At 35.4% G+C, this 27249-nt stretch overlaps 1 protein-coding gene across 1 annotated transcript in view; it reads right to left on the reverse strand.

The window, feature by feature from the left end:
* DPYD (dihydropyrimidine dehydrogenase) overlaps positions 1 to 27249 on the reverse strand; it is an 811158-nt gene that overhangs the window by 429750 nt on the left and 354159 nt on the right. Inside the window, exon 11 of the mRNA XM_027114432.1 lies at positions 14261 to 14471. Within this exon, the coding sequence (XP_026970233.1) occupies positions 14261 to 14471 (211 nt within the window). The remainder of the gene's footprint in view (positions 1 to 14260; positions 14472 to 27249) is intronic.

Raw genomic sequence — 27249 nt, forward strand, 5'->3', positions numbered from 1 at the left:
TCCTCATTTGCTGCATTTAAAGCATAAATAAAAACAGAGAGAAAGCCAGAAGTAAATTACACTACTTGTGAAAACAATATTATTAAAATATAAGTGAATACTGAAAAATATTTTAATTAACAAAATAAATCAAATGGAAAAGATTCCCTAAATAGAGCTTTAAAAGTAAGTCTATGTGTGTTTGACTGCCATGACTAATTATGTATCCATGTAATGTGTGTTCAATTTGGGCTTATTTAAATAGCAGAAATGCTCATTAGCTGCAGTATATCTGTGAAGCTTCAGTAAACAGTTTAATGGTTTTTATGTTTAACCAATTTCATAAGTTCCTGTAATTTTAGCTTTAGCAGCTCATTAATGTTACTTTTTGATATCCATCTTATGACTTTTTTTTTCCTTGTCAATCGGCTGTAGGCATACTTCAGTGCAAACTTAAAACATACAGTAGAATTTATTTTAAACAATTTTAGCACATAAGTAGATGCACGATTCAAAAATATAGCTTCTTTATATAGAGTACTGGTTGTATTACCATGCAGTCAAGAACTATCTTTGGTATTGACAAAGGCTATATTCAATAGAATTCATGATGATAATAATGACAAACATTTATCGAGTGCCCCAGGAACATGTGGTTGGTTTTGGATGAGGCAATGTATATGTTATCTCTCTGGATCTTCACAGAATAGGTATTATTTTAATTTTATAGCTGAGGAAACTGAGACTAAGTTACACAGATCACATTCTCAGGATTTGAACCTAACTACAAATCCACCACAGCTGTACCAGCTGGGAATACCTTCAGAGGCATTTGGAGATAAAATACCTAGACCTTAGTAGAGGGCCCTACACCTTGGGATTAGATATAGTCATATGATGGATGAAATTCTAGAGAAAGAACACAAACCTGGGTAAAACTAGAATGAACCATTTATTTTTTAAAGTGGCAGCAATCACAACCTGAACTAAAGCCAGAAGAGGAATCATCAGAGTTTCATGAGATTCAAGATGTTTCTGAGCCATACAGCCAAGAAGTGATCATTTCAAGAAATGTCAGATACAAGAGAAATGTAAGGTAGGTAACCAGATTTGGGGATCTGGAGTTCAATGAGCAGTAAAAAGATGATATGTGCAGGTAAATGATGAAGGCAAAAGGCAGAATAAAGGGGTTAAGGAGAAAGGACCTGGCACAGACAGCAAGGCGGTGCATACAGGATGTTCTTCTGGGACTTTAGTAATGATTGCACAGGAAAAAACTACGGCACTAGCTTGCATTGGTTCATTCAATTAGCAAATATTGTCTGCTGTGTACTAAATCCAGCTGTAGGCACTGTAGTAAACCACAGATAAGGGAACTGTCCTTGTGGGATGTACATTTCAGTTGGCAGAAGATAAAAAATAAAAGGTGAACAAGTAAGTGAACTATATGATAGTGAAAATGGCTATGAAGAGAGATATATCAAGGAGAGTGTTATGAGGTGAGGGGGCTGAGAAATGGAAGATCATGGTGGGGATGGAGGGGCACAGAGGGCTCTTTGATGAGATGACATATGAGCTAAAACAAAGGATAAGAATGAGCCAGCATGTGAAGACCTTGAGGCAGATCATTCCAGACAGAGGGAAGTGTTACAGAGGAGTTAGAATGAGCTGAAGTTGATGCACTTGAAGAGTAGAAGGGAGGCTTTAAGTGCGTGGAAGAAAGCAAGCAAGAGAAGAGGGGAGGGGGGCTAGAGATAGGCAGAGGCCTGATCAAGGAGGGCTTCATAAGCTGTGGGAAGAATTTTATTCTAAATAAAGTAGGAAACCACTGGAGGGTTTGGAACAGGGGAATGAAATGATGTAATTCTTCTTTATAAAGCTGATTCTGGTAGGATTATAAGGAAGCAAGAGTAAATGCAGGGTGACCAGTGAGGAAGCTACTATTTTCAATGCAAGTGAAATTATCAAGCATCTGACCATTCTCTCAACAGAAGGAGGACTTGCTGGTCTTCATGTGATACTTTATATAAACATTGCTTTCATAGGCTTTTGTCTCTACTGTGAATTTTCTGTAGCAGTATTTAGAATAAAGCAATCATTTCATTCTATTCATCCCAACATTTATCCATCTCTTCATTCATCCATTTAGCCATTCATTCAGTGAACCCTTGAGACTGTGCTGGGTACTTTGGGTTAAAATATGAATAAATTACCCTGCAGTCCTACTGTCAACATAATTTAGAGTATATAAGGTGTATAGGTTGAAATAGGAGAAGAGAAGGAGTCAAAAAGGAGACACAAAATTAATTATATGTTTCCCTCTATGTGTGAGGGGAACATATTTTATTGACATGGCCCTTTAGATTTCAGGTACCCACCAACTTTAGAAGAAAATTCAGATACTTTAGCCTAATACTAAAACATTTTGTGAATTAGCAATGATACATTTCTCCACCTTTACTATTTCTTGTTGTGTGCACTATGATCTAGCCAAAGGAATTACCCCTTGTATGTATCTAGCCTGTTCACTGTGATGAAATGTGCTTTCCCGTCTCTAGTCTCGTAATTCCTGTCCAATCTCGTAATTCCTCTATTACCAATCCCACTGCCTCCATACACACTTCTTTGATGCTTACAACTGGAAGTCATCTCTCCATCCTGTGTGTTATGCTAGCAGTTTATCTATTTCTCCTTGAGTCTACCTAATGGCATTTTGCATTTTTCCCTCTCTATTAGACTGCAAGCTCCTGTAGACAGGGACAATGTATTTTGTGTGTGTGTGTGAACCCAGGAGAACCTAACCCAGAATCTTGTAAACTCAATAAATATAGAATGAAAGAATGGGAAATAAGGTCCCACAAGTATGTAGGAGGGCAGATTAGAAGGGTGTTAAAATTAAATTGAAGCATTTTGTTTCAATCCCACCGTCAGGGGAGAATAATTTTAGATTCTAAACTATGAGAGTAATACAATGATACCGGTGATGTAGTAGCTCATTTGGCAGCAGTGTGCAAATACAGGGAAAACACTGGGCCATGTTAAACAAAGTGAATTGTCAATACGCTTTTCAGAGGTCTTGGAAAATCATTGGATGTTCACTGAACATAATATGCTTGACACTCTTTCATGCACTTGCATGGAAAAAATCGTTGTGTAAATGAAAGTCCTTTGAAAACATTTGAAAAGCTTCATAATTACAAAATATTATAAGAATGGCTAGCATGGAAAAAAGGTTGGCACTGGATAGCAGTAGAACATATAAAGCTTAGGTGAGACCTCTGAATGTATGTTCAAGTAAGTGCTGGCTTTCTCCTCCAGCAATGCCAGCACGTTCGGGACACCTAATAAATTACATGTGAATATTACATTTGAATTGGGTAGCTTCCATACTGGGGGGCTCTCTATTAAATATGATCCAATGTAATTTTCTAACTGATGAAATTACAACTTACATGTATGTAGGTCAATATCTAATTTAACCAAAGACTATTTTAAATAGGTATACTGTTATTTTTATTTTGTGATTTGAGCCAAGAATACAAATGCAAAGTAATTAACAAAACTAATCTGTAATACCAAATACATATTACTAAGAACATGAGTATCAATCTACATCATTACTAAATTTATAATTTCACTAAATTTTACATCTTGATTTTACATCTCACAGCAGCAGCTTACTGTAGTTTAACACTTCACAAGAATATTTGGTTTCAGAATAAACCTTTTGTATACCATAAGCTAACTAGTATTTAAAAGACAAATACAATAGACTATGGTAAACAAAGCTCTGGACATGTATTACACTCACTCTATGTTGAATAACATTTTCCTACGTTTTAAGATTTCTGTTCTCTGAAACAATTATGTTATTTTGTCCATTTTCTACCTTCTTTCCCCAGCAAAACTTGTTACATGCCACTGCTCTACTTCTTGTATGTAATCTTTGATTTGATGGAAAAGTACTGATTTATCCACTGTCTCCCTGTGAGAATGCATATGATATCAACCACTAGTGAAACCTGGAAAACAAAGATAAGGGAAGGCTCTGAACAGAGCTATTCACTGGGGAAACAAACCTATTCCTATGCAGTTATTAGAGGGAAGTAAAATAATTACAGAAATATCATGTTGTGCTTCAAACGGATGTCTAAGGCAGTTGTAAGTGATGTGATGTTGAGTCCAAGTCACTTTCAACACTGTTATCAGTTTCACCTCCCTCCTCATCACCTTCACCCCTTTAAAATAATTCCAAAGAAAAACTGTGCAAAGATTCCATTATTTTGGATGGTTACTCTGCAGAAATGCCAGTACTTGCTTTAAATCCTACCACTTTATCCTCACTCTGCACAGTGTATTCTGTAATAGAAAGACAATAAATCTTTCAGCCAGAAAAAAATCTGATAATTAGGACAATTTTTAAGAAAATATGTACAGTTTTACTATTGGTTTCCTGAGAATGCTTCTTGCCTAAAATACAGTTAAAAGCCAGACAATGTACAGGGAGGACTAGAAAAGGATTCATTCTCATCACTGGGCCAACGATACAAAGGATATATCAATCTTTTATTACTCAGGCATTATGAAATGAAACGGTAGCATCAGGAACCAACTGCATTAGTGAAAGGGGGAAGGTACAGAACCATGGATTAAAACTGTCTTGATCCCGTGTCCTCCAACCATATTTACCACCTAAAAAGCAGCAATAGCAAAAGCTGATTGTTTTCCTCTTCATAATATGGTAGGTGAGATCCTTCTGGATTTCCAAATACCACATGTCCTCTTTCATCATACTTTTAAGAAGTTGTTATCTAAAGTACAAGTTATAACAGCTTTTATTCATTAATTCAATCAATGAATAACCACTGTTCTGGGCACTAGGTTATGACAGTGAAAAGACAGACAAATGATAGATAATGATTCTTAATGTCTCTTTTCAATCAGAATGTTCTTAGTTCTAGTCCTATTTCCAGTTGTTGAATGGATTAGCAAATCCAAATGACACACATCACCATTTCCCTCAGATCTGTTCTGTCTGCTGCATTTGTGAGTTCTGTAGGCATTATGGACATCTGATCAGATTCCCATGCTAGATACTCCGTATTCCACCCCTTTATCAGATGACCAAACCCTGACTGTCAACGTAAAAAATATGTCTGGATTCTGAATGTTCTTCTGCAGTTCTATGTCCTTTAATTTAATCTGGGCCTTAATTAGTAGCCACGCAAACTGACAACAAGTCTTTTAACTGGTTTCATCGATACCATTCTGTCTTAATCCCAGGCCACCTTGGAGCAACATGCTTATTCCACACTCCTGATGCTTCCTTCCATGTGGGGAAACAATTATTGGTATAACACTCGTGGTGTCTCTCTGTATCTTACTCACCTCTCTTAGAAAAGCTGAATTCAGTAATTATAATTAGTGGATCTGGAAGAAGAAATTAGGCATGCATGACACACCCTTGTCAAGCCTATAGCTTGGCAGCTGCCCAGTTGAGCACAGGTTGTCTCCCTCCCTGAACACTGAAAATCTTACTGCTGCAGCTTCCCAACAGGGGACCTGCAATTGTTGGATCTTACCTGTGACTGGTGAGTAACTTTGCTTATTTCAGGCATCCAGTACTAGGAAACACACCTGTCTTCTGATATGAACCACCTCAAAGGTGACTTCATGGTTTCTAACTCCCAACTATTTGAAGAATATTACAAATGCTGCAAACCCAAGCAGAGAGATGGAAGATCCATCACCTACCAGAGTTACCTCATTAACATAAAGGTCTCTCCCATATTTAAACCCCCTCATTTTCACCTGGGTGTCTATAGGATAAAATTCAAAACTCCTGGCTTAGCATATAAGTCTCTTAACTCCACATAAATTTGTAGCCAAATTTCCTGCCATCTTGCCCCTACCCACTTCCCACCTTATCTTACCATACGGCATCTGCTCCAGCTAAACAGACTTTCTCACTATTGTCTGGTCACCTGAGGCCATTCATCAGCTTGTACTTTGTGTATGAATATTCCCTCTAACAGAGAAACTCCTACTCAAGCCCTAAAACCCAGTCCAAATATCATCTCAAATTAGCACATTATGCTACAATTTATGTATTTACATGCCTGTTTCTCTCATTAGCCTATGAGTCCCTGGGAGGCAAAGACTCTCTTTTACTCATGCTTGTATTCTTAGTGCCTGGACAGGGCCTATAACATATTTGGATATTATAAAATGTTCATTGCATGAAAAATAATGAGAGAATGAATGGTAAAAATCATAAAATTAAAAGTTCAATTTTAGAAATAAAAATGCAAAATTCAGACCTTCATTTATAAAGATGAGAACATGCATGAAATAAGTAGGCTGATGACAACTTTCTAAAGACATGCTGTTTTTTTTAATATAGCTTTTAAAAATGACTGTAAAATGACTACTTAATCTAACAGTATGGTGTTGAGCAAGTTGCATAATCTCCCCGTGGATCCCTCCCTTCCACCCCCATTCCACCTGGAAACTCCTACGCATCACTCAGCCTTCAATTTACAACCCACTTCCTCTAGGAAGTTTCTCTGAACCTTCAGACTATGTTTTGCGCTTCCCTAGGACTCTAAACTTCTCCCGGCACAATTTATTAAACTGCATTCCTGGAGGCAAAGTTTGCATACACCTTTTCCACACTTTATCCCCAGAATACAGCCCAGGGCCTGGAATAGCAGGCCATCAGAAGTCATTAGCTAAACAAATAAATCTGTGAAATTAGGAGTCTAGAATACATTATCTCTTAAATCCCTTCCAGCACGTTTGGAAATGTATGTAAGGAAAACTTCTACGCAAGTTACTGTATTGTAACATATCCATAAGTTACATTGGACTGACAACTTTATTTTTCAGTTCTTTCTCATCCATTCTTAGTTGTATTAATCATTAGTGAGGTCCTGCCTCTAACATTTGTGCCATTAGTTAAAAAGTTCTCTGATCTATCAATTAAGTGCAGTATTCCTTAACCTGTTCTTTGAAACTATATTGTAAACATTTCTGGTTATAAAAATGCATGCAACAGGGATAATATAACCAATTATGACATATTTTCAACTTGGTACTCCACTCCTTCCCCTTCCTCTCTATTTTTGGTAAGGCAGAAGAGGAATGATGAAAGCTGAAGGCCACAAAGAGTGGACAATTGTTCAAAGAAAAGTTTGCTGAATCTCTAAGTGCCATGAATGGCTTCTGAAGGACATACTTTATTGTTTGAAAAATTAAACATATTGGTTAAAATAAAAAGGAGTTATTAAAATGCCTCAGTGTTCCCACTTCCATTAGAGAAGTAGCATATAAGTAACATTTTAATAAGGAAAGAAACAAATCAAACATACTGATGCCATGTCTTTTCAAGCACAGGTAACTATTATTATTGGGCACTTGACTCATCTAGTGCTCAGTTTAAAACATCTTTTCTAGGTTTTTCCCAACACCTAAAATAATTGAGGAAAAAATGGGCCCATTTGAAAAATTCCTAAATATCTGCACTGTCACAGTCTCATGCACACCATTTCTTGCCTACATAGCAATTTCTAGCTCTGGCTTAGGCCAGAACAAGGCAAACTAACCCATGGCCTGCATCTTTTCTCAGGGTAGGAGGCAAGTGAATCAAACTACACTTGAAGCTAGTACTGGCAGAACATTTTATTTACCCCATGAGGTTTTGAAATAATTTTCTGAGGGAACTGGTAAGCAATTTTAAAGTCTCTCCACCATCGTCCCCCTCCCCCCCAAAAAACATCTCACTCCCTTATGGAACTAATTGCAACTAATGCTATGAAGGAAGTTGCTTTCTGAGGGTTTCCTTAAATCTTCAGAAAGAACTGGGCTTCATGTTTCCTTGTCTCTAGTAAGATAAGCAGGAAGAAAATGTAGGCACTGGGTGAAGTGTATAAACTCCTTTCCTAGAAGAAAAGCCATGCATTCCCTGCTATGCCCAGAGAATTCAGTCACCTTGTGATTTGCTCTCCTGAGCAGTGCTGTGCAGCACTATCCTGAGTCAGTTTTACACATCATTCATCCTATCTTTCCTTCCAAAAAACAAAGGTTTTTAATCTTAGTTATCTCATACCATAATTTTCAAATGCTTAAGAGCTCAAGCTTAGTATCCTCTAAAGTGCTTCTCTTTCCATTTTAAGATAAAAGTGAGCAAACAAACCAAGAATTTGGCCCAGTTTTACCATGTTTAAAAGGAAAAAACAAAGATATTAAAAATATCCTCTGCTCTTTATATACATGATTTATGAAAACACAAAATGGAGTTTTCTAACTACTAACAATTAGTTGAAAGAAAATTCCTCTCAATGGTATGAAAATCATCAGAATTGATAATAACACATTTTTAAAACATATGATACAGTTACAAGCTGTGTAATCTTTTTTCTGTAAATAAAAATAACCAAATGTAGGAAACATCTTCTCATTTAAAAAATCATAAATTGTAAGAGCATCTGCTTCACTTATTTTACAAAGACATGTGGACGAAGCCTGCAGGTCCCCAAATGAAGTCCTAATTTTCAAATGCTTTTATTCCTAGACAACATTCATAATGTCATAAGGGTATAATATAACTCAATTTAATTATTAAAATATGATTTTGTTACACAAGCATAATATCCAAAATGTTAAGAGATGCTCACTATGTGCTAGACATATATCTAAGTGCTTTACATATATTATTAATTTATTTATTCTTAAAATAACCCTAGAAGGTAGATGCTATAATCTTCCCTCTTAAAAGATCGAGACCACAAGACCACAAAGTATGAAGAGACTAAGGGAGCCAGATTTCCAGCGGGGCAGCCTGGCTCCAGAGCCCCTGCTCTAAGCTGCTCTACCAGAGGGACTCTAATTAGTGTCCTATTTATTGGATTATAAAGAGTGCAACAATTTATGCCAAAACAGGGGAAAACATCAATAGCAATAGAAAAACAGAACTACTTGTCTAACATTTGTGCTTTCTAAGAAAAGTAAACCAAACTGACCCCACAACAGGAAAAAATAACAACTAGGTGTAATAAAATTAATATCTTAACATGAATCAAGTCAAGTCAAATGCACAAATATATATTGTCCATCTATTATGGGTACAATAATATATTGGCCACTATTGGGACTACAACTTACTATAAAGGTACAGTCTATGCCTTTTTGGGGTTTACAATCTAATTGGAAGATAAATTATAATAGGTTCTGGAAGATGAAAACACATAGCTCTTTTCACAGTGGACACTTCAAAAGAATGAGAGGATGACGTGGTGTAGTGCATGAAAGAGGCACAGAGGTCATGGCTAAAGTGCCTTCCTTCAGTTGTCTGAAAGCATAGTCAAAGACACATAAAACTGTGTCAACTAGGAATGTGAGGACAAGGCGACTGTTATCACCTCCACTGGAAAAATGAAACTGTGAGTTCAGTGAAAATGGTAACGCATTCTCCTTATCAATTCCAAACCAACAATGAAGATATGCACGCTTTCACAACTGGCAGTTTGGTTCAAAGCAGAAAGAGAAGGGAATAAAATAAGGAAAAAGTCTCTCAAACTTGACATTGTCCAAACAAACATAAAGAGGGAAAATTCAATTCCATAAACACTGACATTGGTGTTTAATAGAAGAGGAGACTTCCTATATTATGAAATACATACTTTTAAAATAAATAAATAAATGTTTTAAAATTTCCAGTGAAGGGCAACATTTGTGGAGTAGAAATGCCAGTTAAAGGTAGCTTGTGCTTAATTTACTGATAGCCTTTAAAAATCAGTCTTCAATACTAAAATCCAAATTTGAGGTGATTTGGAATCTTACATAGTTAGAGAAAATGGATGAGAATTTTGAAAATGTGGAACCACTCTCAGTTTTTCATAGGAAAGATATTAAATAAGGCTAAGACTTTATCATACCAATCAAATTAGAAATTGGACACCACACTGCCTTTAGAATTTGGACAGTAGTTAATGAAGGATTCAATTAAATTGTCCTCCTAATAAGCACACATATATTCCATGCACAGGGATGTGGAATACAGAGTCTTCTGTTCTTATTTCCCACTTACTACTACAATCCCAAAAAAAGAGAAATAAAATAGAATTAAATAAAATAATGATGATTACTTATAATTGTTACAAGCCTTAGGAACAATGAAATAATTAGCAACTGTAATCCAAGGATATTATACAAATTTGTTTTATAAATTTGACGTACTTATCTTTTCTTTAAGCTATTGAGGCACTAACTATTTTTCTGACATGAAATATTTATTACAGATATATTGGGTGCTTAATACTAAATAAAATTATTTTATATTCTCCTTTGCGAAACACACAAATTAAGGGACTTGCAAAAGTGATGCAGTATATCAGAAAAAAGTGAGATTAAAAATTTAATTTTCTGCAAATTCCCAACTTAGTTTACCTTTACAAATACCTATTATTGATATAATTGAGACACTACAATTTCATTTCACTACTATTTTCATTTAAAATATTATTGTAATCAGACAATGCTGAGGGTATAAATTATCACTGTACTTTATATGTACTCTGTCAAGTTTATTTCATTCCTTGAATTCTTCAGCATATATTTACATAATGCATTCACCAAGGACTTTCTAAATTAACCGCTTTGGAATCCACCCTGTATTAGATACTGGGAGGAACAGTTCAAGAGGGAACAGTGGAACGTAAAGTCAGGCACGTAGTATACATAAAATCATTTCCTGAAGTTCTCAAGTACTAAGGCGTAGGCGCTTCATCCTATTGTGTAGGTAAAATTGTTGAATTTAATGAAAAGTAAAACTGGAATTAGATATCTGAATCTGGGACACCATTTTTGGACTTTAGTGATAGGAGAACTATGGTGTGATAGCGAACTTGAGAAGAAATCTGCCTTAAGGAAACCTGATGAGGTGATCCTTCCTTACTCTGGGCGTATCTCTCTAAATGTATTCTTAACTTGATAAAACAACTATTTGTTTGCAGGTCTGCCTCCAACACCAGTTTGTAAGGTTTTTAAGTATAAGGAAAGCATCATTCATCTTTGTACTCTCCAGAATACAATTTGGTACCTGGCATTCTCTAGAAACTCACTAAATCATTGTTACATGCATGGGCATAAATATATGATGAAATGTCTTCTGAGACACAGAGAGTGGAGAAAGAGACTGCAGAGTCATTTTACACAGAAGTGCAATAGTGCCTACTGTAATCTAGCTATTACGTGGCACACAGAAGTTGTTCATTAAATATTTCTTACAGGAATTAATGCATGTGTGTATAAATGAATGAATGAATGAATCAGGTCAGTGAAGGAATAAATATATTAAGAAGAGAAATGGGCAAAGTCTGAACTTTGGAAATCTAGAGGAAGAAAAGCAGTCAGTGACAGTAGGAAAGGAATAATTAAAAGAAAAAGCAAGAAAATGGAGTGTTGGACTTCCCTGGTGGCACAGTGGTTAAGAATCCGCCTGCCAATGCAGGGGACACGGGTTCGAGCCCTGTTCCGCGAAGATCCCACATGCCATGGAGCAACTAAGCCTGCGAGCCACAACCACCGAGCCCGTGTGCTGCAACTACTGAAGCTCGTGCGCCTAGAGCCCATGCTCCGCAACAAGAGAAGCCACTGCAATGAGAAGCCCGAGCACCGCAATGAAGAGTAGCCCCCGCTCACCGCAACTAGAGAAAGCCCATTTGCAGCAACAAAGACCCAACACAGCCAAAAATAAATAAATAAAATACATAATCTTTTTTAAAAAAAAGAAAATGGAGTGTCATAAACAATAATAATGTGCTACAGTTTCATTTCCAAAGCACGTTCCCATTATATTTTAATTCTGACAACAGTCCTGAGAGGTAGGAAGAGTATATATTATTATCATTGTTTTTTTATAGAGGAAGAAAGCTGAGGCTCAGAAAGGTTAAGTGACTCGGAAGAGAGTTTTTCAAACAGAAAGAAATATTTAACACTGTCAAATGCAGAAAATAGAATATGGACTGAAAAGATGTCACTGAGTTTGGCATGAAGTTCACTAGAGCCTGTGCAAAGTGAGGTTGGGAAGGACAGAAGAAGAAGGGTAGAAAAGCAGGTTGATGTTTAAGGAAAGAGATTATAAGTAAATATATTAAAATATATCATACCACATATGTAATAATCACAAAGGTACCACACATAAATTACATCACACGGGTATCAAGATGGGATAAAATTCAGGGTAGAAGAGGGAGACATGAATATCTTTTCTTCTTAGCCAAATGGACAAATTTCTTCCTATAAACTGATTTTCACTATACCTGATACATGTGCACATGAAAGTTTTCTTTGAAATTATTACTTTAAGATTTTAAATACCATTTAGATAAGATCTTCTTGATCAACTTCTAACAAATAATGATTCTCTCTATTTTTTAAATGCTTTCCATTCAAAAAACAATATTGAATATATTTAGAAAGCAGTAGAGGCATGAAGGCTATTTAATATTCCAACTCTTCCAGCTCCCCTCTAACTTGAAAGTAGCTCTTATTAATGTCAATATTGAAGGGCCCTCGTAAAGCAAGTAATTCTATTTGAGGAAAAATTTCCCAAGCAGTTTGTTTTTCAAGTCAGCAGGAGGGGGGAAGAAAGGAAAGTGAAGAACCATTTTTCCTTGATTTCTCTAATGTATAAGGGGTAACACATGTAGAGCACTGGAAGAAACAAACACAAGTAAATTTTGGAATAAAATACACAAATAAATTCTTAAATGACATCACCAAATAAGCACAAATAAATCAAATTCTCTTTTCTTTTACTTCATATTTTAAATACTAAGTTAAATCTTTCACACACACAGGAACATAAGCTTTGGAAAGCTGTTTTCTATGATTTTCTAAGTCACATCTACTTTAAGTTTGCTTAGGAAAAGATATATTTTTCTTAATATTAGAGTTGTCAGTTGTGGAACATAAATTTAGATGGTAAAATAAATTATTTTTGATAGGCAAATAATCAACAGAATTGCAAGTTAAATATGATTCAACTTTTTAATCAATTTTTGGTCATATGCAGAGCAGTAAGAACAGTATGATTTTTTTAGATAATAGAATGCAATTTATACGTTGTTCTTTTTTTCCTTGCTGAACTCATCAACAAATAGCAAACCACACTGTGACTATGTCTACATATCACATAAACGTCTAGATGAAAAGTGACAAATTCAGGCCATCATCCAGCTATTCAAAAACATTTATCTTGATGACATTAAACATCTGGATGTTTCCAAATACCAAGATGTTTGATGTCCTGCAGATAAAATATCTTGATGAGTGGTTAAAATTTTCACTTATCTGTTGCAGAAATATGCACATTTCCAAGTATATATCTCTTTCTATTTCAGACACAAAATGTAATTTTAGCATAGATATAGTAGAAAGTTATAGGAATTGTCAGGTTTAGATTTTTTCTTTTTTTGGTTACTGTTTTTCTTAATGAATCTCTGACAAAGAGAAACTTTCTTTTATTTTCCTTTTAGTTAATAAAATAGTTAATTGTCATTTTGACAGCGTGTAGTAAAAGGTAAAAGATTTGCAAAATGAAGGCATGGGGAGGTACCTAAGCTTTATATACAATGGTCCACAGAAACACTGTGTGTGGGGAAAACTTAACACAAAATAGTCTTAGTTGGTTGACTTATTATTCATTTGGAATGCTATATAAAACATTTCCTTTTCTCATTGTCTTTTTTTTAAGCATTTTGTTCTTTCTTAGCATGTCCATTTATGCCATTTAAATGAAATGACAGGAGTTCAAACTTCCTAATTTGATAATTTTGATGTCTCTAGTGATGATTTGGCATGAAGATAGTAGTCAACATGAATTCTATTTTTGACTATTCATTAGATCCTAATTTGCTTGAATCACTGAAGATTGCCTCTTACAACTTATCTGTCACATTTTCTTACTCTAGGTCTAATTGAAGAAAAAGCTATTCTTATAGAGGAAACAAGGCAAAAATTATTACAAAGTAGAACATGTATTTTGATTATAAGCTTAAAAGAAAGGTTAATGTTCTTTTCAATTCCCACTACTTTAAAAATAATTCTCTGTAAACATTAAATACCATTTCTACATCTTATAAATCAAGATTTCTTGCATTCCATACTAGAAGAAGGAAATGAATGTTCAAATGAAAAACAATTCCCTGAAAGCTGGAAACCATTATGGCAGTAAAATAACAGACAATTCATAACACATTTCAGCTCCCAAACACTCTACCTTTAGGATCACTCAGAACTGAGCCAAAGGCACTGATGACCACATCGGCTTTCAGATGGACTATCTGATCTTCATCTTCATTCCAGTTTCCAGTTTCATCTTGCTCTGTCCGAACAAACTGCACAGCAACAATTCTCCCGCCTTTTACGATAACCTTCCGTGGGGACAGGAAAGGCAAAAATTCACATTTTTCTTCCTTCGCAAGCTCCATCTAAAATGAAACAGAATAGAGAAAAACTCGAAAATGTTTCTTCTTTATTTAATATTTGATTTTTAATTCAACTATACATGCTAAAGCTTATAATGTTTAAATAAACATGAAGTTTTTTCTTTCACCAAAGCTGAGATTCAGTTATCAGCTATTCACATTTTATAAATCACTGACTCAGGAGAGTCTTAGACTGAAGTTGTCATGTGGAATTTTATAGATCATGGCATGACAAGATGCTTCTCAAGTTTTAGGTTGTGCATGCCCTACGGTTGGTGATGTGTGACGTTTCTCACTATAGTAGCCTGGTCTCCTTATGCTTTCATTTCTGTAGGTTAAGTTCTCTTTTTAATTCTGCATTATATGAAAATAAATTCTTATTATTATTACCAGACTGTATATACCTAAGCTGGAAAAAAGTCAATAAAGTGGGTGAGCCAGTCTCTGGAAGTAAGTGATTAGAATGGTAGGTAGGAAAATAGATTAGAGGAATTCTGTAGAACCAAGAAATAAATAAGATTTATTTTTACTTTTCATGTAAAAATATACACGAAAATTTCAGGAAACAAGCATGCTCCTCTTGACAAATTCCCAGTTATTCCACATATCTCACATAATTTATTGTGCCGTAAAATTAGGCACCCTAGTTTTTGTTTGTTTTCGTGCCCATAAAGGGATTCCTATTAAGAAAGAATGTTGATATTTATTTATTCCACTTACTGTTTTGGAGGAAATACAGGCATTTGTTAATGTGATCCTAACCAGTCTGTTGAGTAGTCTTTTCCAAAAGATATAAAAACATCCCACTAAAGAGGTTGAGAGGGTGTTGAGTCTTATTCTTTCCCTACCCCATGGAAGACAGGTAGATTCTCAGTTGACAAGTGAGGCTGAGAAAGTTGTGTGTGTAAGGCTTCAAACCAGGAATTATCTGGGCTACATCAAGATGAAAAAACTGAGACATAGAGTAACTTGCTCAACGTTGTTCTGAAGCCATGGACCCATCTCTCAGCGCTCTATCCGTAACTAGCGGTTCCAAACTTTACAGTGCATCAGAATCACCTTAGAGGGCTTGTTAAAACACTGCATAGGCCCACCCCCAAGGTTCCTAGTTCTATAGGACTGGATGAGTCCTGAGGATGCGCATTTCTAACAAATTCCTAGGTGATGCTTTGCTGCTGGTCCAGAAGTGACACTTTGTGAACTACTGTCATTGTAGATTATAGCTGTCTCTGAACTCAACAGATCTATACCATGTATTCTCCATGAGACTAATATTGCCCATAAGGGAGCAAAATTGATTCTTGGGGAAGAAAAATTCTTAGATAACATAAAGCATAGAGCCATAGCTTATAAACAGATATACAGAATATCTAGTATATTAAAATAACAGTGTGGGGGTAATTAGAAAAAAAATCTAAAATGACTCCTTCAAGGGCTGATAATTATTTTTTTAATTTGAGAAATGCAATATATTACCAAATATTGGCATGAAGCTATTTCAATCGACATCTTACTTAGGATATTTTTTGAATACTGGTTTTAATGGCTTAAAAATTGGACTACCTAAGCTATTATCACACAATATTTTACTTTGCATTATAAAATTAAGAGGTTAGCAATAGCAAAAGTACTACATAAGTGGGTAGTGTGGGTGGTAAGTATACAGAACAGTGGATCTCAAACTGCTCATGGTTTAGAAGGAAAACAGAAGTAAGTGGAACTGAATCAGTTTTGAAACCCACTTCCACTGCTTATTTGGGATAGTTGCTGAATCTCTTTGACCTTCAAGTTCCTTATATATAAAAAGGGGATAACAATACCTAACTAATTGGTATGTGGTGTTGTTTAAGGCAATTCAGAAATGTAAAACACCTAAAGCAGAACTTAACATGTAGAAGGTGAAAATAAATGCAATTTATTTGTAGTTGTCTTTTTCTGAATTCACTTTTTCCCCAAATCATTCTTCAATCTATTTAGTATCACTTAGCAATAGGATTATGACTCCAATAGAAAGGTAGCCCAACAACAAAGGTAAAAAAAGGAAAGCCCCAAGAAACTTGGACCACTCTTTAAATTTCTACAAAATAAAAATGTGCGATGTCTGGAAAGCAAAATATTCCTTAAATACCTCAAATTAAAAAATAAATAAAACATACCATGATATGTTTTCTGTATCACTTTTGTCCCATTTGCATAATGCAGTGCCTTATAGCTCAATATAAACCAGTTATTGTGTTTCAAAAATGTCAAGTGATGCTAAATTTTAATGATAATGCCAAACTTGACTGGATAACAATGCCAAATGTTTATGGTTTGAATAAATCAATACATGATATGTATTTATAATAGTACTCCTCTCTGTGGAGGGCAGAAATAAAACCCTGAACTTGGCTGTACACATATTGAGAGCATGTCTCAGACTGATTTAGGACCTGTTTTGTCCCATTCTACTCTTCTTAACTATGAATACTTAGACAGTATATATTATTATATGTAGATAATCTCACATACTTTTTGCCAAATCTGGCATTTAGTTTAGAAACAAAAATTGAACACTGCAAACAAATCAAAACTTTTAAGAATTTAAAATAAGGTTACCAAATGATTTATGCTTGAACATGCTTTAGTAGTACTCTTACCATGGCTTTTGACTAAAACCTATATTCTAAAACCTACATAGAGTTATGAACATGAAGAAACTATATGTTAATGTATCCTTAGCTCATATCATAATTTTCCATATATGCCAGGGTTGATACCAAATATTTAGTATTCATGCCAGCTATCTGACAGTGCACGGAAGTCAGCAGGTATATACATTGGCCCCCAAAAAGACTATTCTAAAATTCTGCTTTTTTTTTTTTTTTTTTTTTTTTTTTGGCGGTACGCGGACCTCTCACTGTTGTGGCCTCTCCCGTTGTGGAGCACAGGCTCCGGACGCGCAGGCTCAGCGGCCATGGCTCGCGGGCCCAGCCGCTCCGTGGCATGTGGGATCCTCCCGGACCGGGGCACGAGCACCGTGTTCCCTGCATCGGCAGGAGGACTCTCAACCACTGTGCCACCAGGGAAGCCCTAAAATTCTGCTTTTGAAACTTGCAATGTTATTTACTTTCTCAAACATTTAAGATGAGACTATTGGGCAGCAGACACAAATCACACTCCTTCCTGCTATTTTGCTATTAGGTACCTAGATTTTTCATTTTACATAAAAGAGGGGAAAAAACTTTTAAAGGAAAGATAGAAAGACATGACGAACATATGTAATTATTTGGAAAGTATTGACATTATATTGAAAAAAGAACTGAGATAATAAGATATATCTTAGTCAATAGGGGAATATTAGGAAAATGAGAATTGAAAGTAAGTGAAGCCATATGTTAAGTGAAATATCCTTTGCATTATTTGTGGACAACAGAGGAATTTATTTTCACTGTTTAAGAAATCTGTCTGACAAGACAAAAATAATAATAATAAATACTTATATAGCAGCTATCCTTTAAGTGCTTTATACATAATTCATTTTAATTTTCACACAGGAGATGTGACACCTATATATTAGTTATTTTTTTAAGTATTTCTTCAAACCAAGTTTTTCTCCCTGTTGTGGCTCAAAAAGCCAATAACACCCTGGATATCATCATGATTTACAGATTTATCAACCGACCTCTGGCACTCTGCTGCTTGCTGGCCTCACAACCAACACTTTGTGGGAAGAAGTATTATTTCCTTCCTACAGAAGATAAACTGAGGATCAGAGAAACCAAAGGTATATTAAGAGATGGCAAAGCTTAGCTAAAATCCTGATATGGCTAGAACAAAATCCTGTGGTATTCAGTTTTATTCAAAGGCAGAAATTGTGGTATATTTGAAATAATGAGACTTTGTATGGTTCCAGTTGTTGACTCTCAAAACAAGGCGAATTAGAACAGGAAAGGATCTAGCTAAAGGCAAATTAAAGGTAAGGAGTTGGCTGGATAAAGGCTGCCTTCAGTGGGAAGAGGAAATCCAAGCTTCCTAGTCTAAGTAAGTTTAGAGGTACTATATAATCATGAAATACAGGAACCAAGTGATGGACTTATGAACCCAATATTGTAAATTAGTTAATGGAGACTCCTTGAATCCAGAGGAAGGATGAGTTTAGAACAAAGAAGTACTACTTCATAAAGCAAATAGTAGAAACATAAAACATATCATCTCAAGATATAAAGGTGGAAAATTAAATAGAATTTAAATACATTTATTTGTTAGACAGTAAACTTCAAAAAAAACTCTTTAAGTACAGAAAGAATATCTTACTAACTTTCTATCCCCAGTGTCCAGGAGTGACATTCAAATATTTAACAAATGATGAGCACAAACAAATGAACATTCAGACAGATGCCTGGCAAATCATGATATACTCCAGCTGATATGCCACATGGAAGGTTATCAAGTGAATTTCAGCCGTATCAGTATCTATCAAAATAACTGGCACACAGTAGACACTGAATAACATTTTGTTTACCAAAATGAATGACTAATATGAAAACCTAGAGGACATTCAAGCTAACAAAAGGAAAACCAATTAGTAGTATGTGGAGTAAACAGTTACTAAACATCCATCCCAAAGCAAGGAACACAGAGCATGCAAAAGACATGCTACCTGACCAGAGCATCCTATGTTGTGAGTTTGAAATCAGAAAGCAAATGGTACTTCTCCTCAGTTGTCAGTTACACTGCCATATGAAAATGATGGACCAAAGTGACCAGTGGTCTAACCTCATGCAGTGGGTCTTAATATTTTATTGTTCAAATTAATCAGCCTTCTGGGCTAATTAGTTCACAGATGTCAGTGTTAGTGCCTTTTAATACCTAATGTTTGTTAATGATCATTAATAATCAGCAGCTCAGAGTTTGGTATATGGACACTCCTGTTCATGGCACACATATTTATTTCTTGTTTGATGGAGCCTGTTCTCATGAGGAACAACTGGTATATCAAGCAAACATACAAATATCTCTTGTCTTTTTCTCCACCAATAATTACTCAAGGGAATAAAAGACAAAAGCATCTATAAGGTTCCATTTTTGAGGTTCAGTAAATCAAATTGTTACTTTCTTTTCATACTGTATGAGGAAAGTGAAAAAAAAACACTTCTTAGCTTTGATTTTTACGTCCATATTCAGGGATAATATGTGGTTGATGCAGAGTGAAATAAAAATAGAGTGCTATAACATGCAATAATGATCATCATTTTAATGATTAACTTTATGTAATATGATGATTTGGTCTGATTAATATTACAGGCATCATACTGTGGAAATTATGAAACAACTTAATTTACTATAATTAAAAGCATGATGTCAACTCATTTTTAGATTGCATATAGGCAAAGTAAGCATAGGTTATAAACCATAATTAGCAGAATTCAAAACTAGCATACATTAAACTCTAGCTGCCAAAGTTTGAGAAACGATATGAAGAAACTATATTCTTTGTAAAGATTATCCTCTAATAGCTAGACATTTAACAATTTATCAATTCTGTATGAACATGAGGACCTCAGAGATGGTATTTCAAATCAAAACTGTCTGGTAGTCTGCTTTGGCCAGTGATAATCCTGGACAATATTATCTTTTATTTCATCACTGTTAAATTTATTCATACTACATAATGAGTCCAATTAATTTATAAATTTACCATATATTTATTAAGTACTTATTATGTACAAAAATGGTGCTAGGTGCTGCAGTTAATAAAATAATCCCTACTTTCAAAAATCTCATAGAGGCAGACAAATCTGCAATTATATTGTGTGATAACATATAAACACCTTCTGTTCTAATGACAGATAAAAGGGCATTTTACACAGCAGTTGTGCAGGTCAAGAAAGGTCAGCCTGGAAAAGATACAGCATAAACTAATCTTGAAGGATGAGTAGGAATTAGTTACTGAGAAATCCTGGTATGGAATAGATTATCTTCCTTTGGTAAGGGAAGATGTAGGATGGTAAGAAAATTAATCTCAAGAAAGAAAGAAAAGTGACCTGGTTAAATCCCCTTGTAAACATGTTAATGGAAAACAAACTACCAGCATTTGCAAGTGGGAGAGACCTTATCTGCGTAAAGCTTTTGGCAAGATATACCTGCTAGTCTAGGATTGCTATGGTAAACAAAACCTGGGAAATATGGATTTATACAGCAAGGTTCTCTCTAAAGAGTCAAATAAACTATGTAACTATCTGAGTATAAACTGGAGTTGCTTTATAGTTAAAACAGCTTCTTTTTGTGTAAGTGATGGAGCTACAAACGTTACTTAGAGACCCTACATTATTCTGAACAAAAGCACACCCTGATGCAGCAGGATGGGACCTGGAGAACTGTACTAGCGGTCTTGCACCTCCTCTTGTTTACCCCACACTTCATGTTTACTTATATCCTTGAAATTATTTATAAAGCTCGATGCAAGTTATATCTCTAATTCATGTGAGTTTGATTTCACAATGCAATCTTCTGGTTATTTTGGTTACCAAGGAGACGAAGGAAGATAAAGAGTCAGTAAACTCTGACAATCCACTCTTGATCTCATCTTTAATTTACTAAATACTTCCTAATGTATTTTGTACTTTTCGGTTTATACAGACTCACAGTCTGTGGTGGAATGCAGAGCAATTTTGATATGCTTACCACTCTCTGGACCTACAAGCTAATTCTTCAATTATTCTTTTCTTGGGCGAAAGAGTTTGCTGAAACCACAAGTTGAGTTTCCTTCTTTTAGTACCTCCTATGGTGTTACAAGCATTTGGCTTCTTTTAATTTTAAGCTTTTAAAATGGAAGAATCTTGAACAGAAGGAAACATTTCTTCACATGAGAGTTGTACTACACATTTGATATAGTTGCCCCTTAACTATATTGTGTCGTGATTGAGCTGCACAAACCAGAAATGCAATGCCTACATAATTTATAGGCTTAAAATGCCTTTGCACAGGTATCATAAAATACATCTTTTCTAACAAGAAGAGGGTATTTTTAAACATTACTCACTTATGATTGACAACATTTTCTTAAATCTGACTATAGCTCTTCTTGTTCCTCATGTTAGATTTTGCTACAGTCAAGCATTCCTGGCTAATGTTGGAGTATCTCACACAATTACCTTCTGCATAACTTTGGTGCCTTTGCAGTACCTTCTTCCATCTTGAAATGCCTCTTCATATAAATTCTGTACAAATCAGGATCCTCTGTTTTATGCAACTCACTAATCCTCTCTGATTCTACAACTTTTTATTCATTTTTCCATTGGTTTCATACATTGATGGGTTGAATTTCTTTTTTTCCTTTTTTTTAAAAAAATTCTCAGCTATTTTTTAAGAGACTGAAGACCAGGGACAATTAACATTTTTCAATCTACTTTTAATACTAGGTTGATATTGTAATATAATACATTAAAAAAAATTAAAATATAAATAATTAAATAAAAGTAACTACTTATTTAAAAGCTATCAGAAGTAATTTTGAGGTATATGTATATACATAAATATAAATTATATACTTTGAACATTTCATATTCATTTAAAGTCTTCCTATAAGGTTTTCAATGTCCCTAAAATATTTTATTCAACGTGCTTCATTGATCTGTTGTCTTGGATCAAGCACTATTCTATACTTTCAGTCAGACCCAAGTTGAATGAGCCAATCCATTTGAAGGAGACTGCACTTTAATTTGTGGGATGAGTATAAAGTAATAACTACCCTATGCGGTAAGTGCTCTAATATAGGAAGCATAAAGAGCTATAAGGTCTCACAGGAGGGAGAGGCTAATTAGAATGGGATTAAGGAAGCCTTCAAAGAGAAAATGACATTTAGAGCAGACCTTGAAGGATGAGCTCACCTCTTAAGAGAAAAAAAATCACTTTAAAAAGAATGACAATTTTTTTTGGTTTTTGCATTAATCCATGCGTGGTTTTCATTTATTTTTATCTTTTAAATTGTGTGCATGTTGAACATGTGTTTAAAAAATTATACAAATTAATTTTTAATATTTTCAATTTATATAAAAGAAAAGAAGATATTGGAAAGCTGAGATGAATATTATTAATGAGAGAGGCGCTTCTAAATTTCACATAAAAGTTAACAGAGTAATAGCAACATAAAGTTTAATAGAGTAATAACAAAATATCATTATTTAATAAGATTTGATAGTGACTTGATACCAGTTTAAAATGTTCACTGTTAATGAATCTGTGTGTATATATATATTTTTCATATATATAGTATATATATGTACATTGGAAAGTTGGTAAAAAAAGGTACATCGTTTTTAGCTCTACAGATATTCCTAAGTCAACACAATGCAGCCACCCCCTTGGGATTTTTGAAAATAATTAAGCATTTAGAATATATAATCTTGAATGGGCACAGGATCTGTTGGCTCCTGGCCTATTTAGAGTCCTTTTTTTCCACTCACCATCTGAATTATCACATGTAGTGCAGAATTCTGACAACCACACCTGGCAGCTTCTTTGATACCCATGTCTTGAGTGCAGCAGATTTTACCTCACCAACTGACTGAGGAAACATTAATTGCAACTCGTTTCAAGTGTAATATTTATAGATATTGCTAAAATTTTCAGTACAGAGTTGCTCTCACTCCATGGAGAGATAAAGCCTTCCTGTCCAGATTCCATATCATTCACAGATCTTTCTCTAAATGTTCAAAATACAGAACTTGGGAAAATAGAAGAAACTCTGAGAAGCATAGTTATAACACTTATTTTACAGATGGGCACATCAGACTAGAATATATAACCTAGAACCAAGTACTTCAACTTTTAGTTAATTCCTTTTTGACTGTTCCATTCTACCTCTCATACTACACTGAAATGTCAGGCTTTTCAAAATGTAAACACATACAGATCCTTGGAATGTCATTCCCACATCATCATAAATTATTAAAGGCATACTTAATATCTTAGTACCAAGGGAGTCATTAACTACCATTAATTAACTTTGTGTTCCTGGGGACAATTGTGTGTGTGTGTTTGTTTGCAGGTACCTTCATATCTCCAACCATGCTAACAGGTCTTTGATCACCTTCCGTGGAGAACGTCAACCGAAATGATGTGCAGGTGACAAATATTGAAGAGCTGCTTACTAAGTAAAATTAAATTTGCCAGCTTATAAAGTTTATTTTCTAAAAATAGTCCCACGGTCATATCTCTCATAACTAAAAAACTAGAAAACATTAGCTACTGGTAGGAAAATGCATGTTTAGCTAGCCGTATTTAGATGATGAAAGTATCTACGGATGTAGCTTTAACATGATCATTTGATATTAAAAATATCTGAGGGGAGACCTACGGATCATGCCACATGAATGATCTATTATGGGGCATGCTGTGTGGTACCAGAAGGATTCAATCAAAAGGTACATTTTTTCACACTAAGATGTGTTATTTCAGAGTTGTAGTAACAGTTGAAGAAATTTTTGACTAACAGACCAGGCAATCTGGTTCTGTTATTTTATTATTAAAAATAATAAAGTAGCATTACCAAAATAGTTGACCTTCTGAATAGCTAAAATACATAGAAACAGGCATTATCAAAGTTAAATCAGTTATCATTTTGGCAGATAAACGGGGGGAAGCCAAGGGGTGCTAGGGAGTAAAATAGAGAGCCCATTTAAAATATAGCAAAATTAAAGACCTGTCATGTTTTGCTGCCATTGGGAAATTGACTATGTGAACAATAGATTCTTGATATGTTCTCTGTGTGTGGGACTATGCTATTAAAATAATTTTGTATCATATTCTTCTCAGTAATAATTAATAAGAACTACAAAGTCCTTCCCTAACCTTATCCTTTAAATTTATCAACTCAAGAGGGTCTATTGAGTCCTGACCTTCATGCCTCCTTCTAGGGATTCCCAACTGCCTAAAGCATTCTTGCAGTTCTATCTGATCTGTCAACAACTTTTAATACCAGCATTTTTGGGGATTCTGTTATCCTGTGAAATTTAATCTCACCTATTTAAGCTTGCAGAAAGTTCTGGAGGGAATTATTAACAGATTTTCCCTCATCTTCTTAGAGGACAGTGCTGAATGATTGGCTGGTTTCCCTAAGGACCCATGGCTGAGCAGTGCTAGTTTGTCAGTAGCATCCTATTTAGCATGTGTGTGAGGCCACAAGGGAGACTGAAAGACATTTGGAATCAGAATTACATCAATATGCTGATGATGCCTCCATATCTTCATTTCATCAAACCTTATATCCTGTAGCATTAATGCTTTCTTAACTAAGATGGAAAGTGCCCCCAAACAGCACACTGCTTATGGCTCTAATTAGACAGCTGCAAACTACATTGATGATACACTAGAGCAGTGGATCAGCAGCCTCAGCATCACCAGTGAACTTGTTAAAAATGCAAATTCTCAGGCCCATCCCACAGCTACTAAATCAGAAATTGGGACTAGGGCCCAGCAAGTTGTGTTGAACAAGCCCTCCAGGCGATTTTGATGCACACTGAAGTAAGAAAACCACTGCATTAGAGAAATGGGATGCGCTTGTCACTGCAGAATCTATTAGTAGTGCCTCCTAACTTAGTAGATTAAAACATTTCTGGATCTAATTATATGGTTCTTTGTTACTAACCATGTAACAATTCCTTGTTAAGTCTAACTGGCCTATGTAATAATTCATATTTGCCACTAAATGATGGGAAAACTTTATATTGTTCTGTATTTGCCTCCCCCTTCAAAAATCATTTGAGAATTAGACCACAGCTTTGGATACATACATGCTGGCATGCCTGACAGAGAGGCCTTTTACCAACAGACAAAATATGTTATTTCCAAATTCCATCAAAGAGCCAAAGCCCAATAAACAATATACATATTTGAGAAAAACTTTATCAATCTTCATTGACTTCAAAGAAACCAGTGTGATTGCAGTTTGTGTGTACTGGGGGTAAAAAGCATAGGAGGAATAGAAGAAATACCAAGAAATTGGGTTTGATATTAAATTCTTCGTATAGGTTGAAAATTTGTCTGAGAACATTCTTTCAAAACCTGTATCTTGAAGTAGAAGATATTGACTTACCAGTTTCATAAGTGTTAGCACTACCATGTCTTGGGCCTCTTTGATGTATACCAAATCAAGTAATTACATTTATCTAACTTGGAAACTATGAGCCTTTTTAATGCTAGAAGCCCTGGATGCTTATTCTCTCCAGAAAACATTTATTCCACAATTATTTGTTGAACACTTTTTATGTGGAATCCATTGTGCTAGGCAGGGGAAGAAAAAAGTGATGATCATGGCACCGTTCTCATAGAGCTCACAGCTCAGTAGTTTTAAGACCATGTAAACATTTTAGTTTCTTGTAAGCTAATAATAAGCATCCAAACATTTGTTCTTCTAGTTTTTATTAAGCCCCAGATCCGCTTGAGTTCCACTAAGCTCAACTGCAGGCATACGACAAGTTATCCCACCAACCCACTGCTTCCTCCCAATACTTTGATAAACACACTTCATCCCACCAAGCTTTGGCCTTCTGACTGAGCCATGCCTGGACTCTGATCCTTTCCTTCCTATAATGCAGCCGCTTTAACAGTTAGCCCCTGAATAGCCTCCCTGCTTCTGACCCAATCCCCTTAGTCAATTATCAGTAGAGCGGTCCTTTTAAAATTTAACTCAGATCTTGATGTTTGTCTGCTCAAAACAGTTCAGTTGTTTCCTCTTTCACTCAGTAAAAACTAAAGACCTTATGAACACTTACAAGACCTCACCACATACCGCCACATACTATCCTCTCATACTCTGTTCCAGTTACGCTGACTTTTTTTTTCTATTCCTAGAAGTCCAACAGCCTTCCTCAGTCAAGGGTGAATGCATTTACCTTGACATGGAACCTTTTTCTCCCAAATGTCTACATTCCCTCAATGTTTTCATCTCTATCCCCAAAGTCATCATATTAGAGAGGCATTCCTGGGCCATCCCATTTAAAATGGCAAGTCCTGGGCTTCCCTTGTGGCGCAGTGGTTGAGAGTCCGCCTGCTGATGCAGGGGACACGGGTTCCCGGTCTGGGAAGATCCCACATGCCGCAGAGCGGCTGGGCCCGTGAGCCATGGCCGCTGAGCCTGCGCATCCGGAGCTTGTGCTCCGCAACGGGAGAGGCCACAACAGTGAGAGGCCTGTGCACCGCAAAAAAATAAATAAATAAATAAATAAAATAAAATGGCAAGTCCTGTCTCCTCTTCCACCATAGCCTCTCCCCAAATTCACACTTTGTTTACTCCTATTTCAACTATTTTCTCCATTGCATTAACCACTGTTCAACATACATTTATGTGACAATTTATTTGTTTGGTTGAGTGTATTTCCTTACCAGGTATGAGCTCCATGAGGGCAAGAATTTTTACCTGACGTGTTCACTGCTGTATTCCAATTGCCTAAAGCAGTGCTTGATACACAGTGGATGCTCAATAAATGTAGGTTGATTAAACAAACAAAAAAACAAACAAGCAAACAAAACTTCTACCTTCTCAAGTAATTAATTATCTGGTCTCATTTTGTGTGTCTATGTGTGTTCTACTTATGCAGAAGAAATAGCCACTACTCATTTCTAGTGACCCTTGCCAATGGATGATGGCTATAATATAAAGCATGAAGTAAACTGACATTGCCATTCAGGGGTGTCTTCCCTTCCAACTTTCAAGATGCAGCCTTTCATAATGAAAACTTCTCTGACTTTAGATTTAGAAAAATAAGATTTAAAATATTTAGTTCAAAACATATTGCTC

Source organism: Aethalodelphis obliquidens, unplaced genomic scaffold (genome assembly GCF_003676395.1).
Source record: "Aethalodelphis obliquidens isolate GAN/ISIS:26980383/991018 unplaced genomic scaffold, ASM367639v1 scaffold13, whole genome shotgun sequence".
Taxonomy (NCBI): domain Eukaryota; kingdom Metazoa; phylum Chordata; class Mammalia; order Artiodactyla; family Delphinidae; genus Aethalodelphis; species Aethalodelphis obliquidens.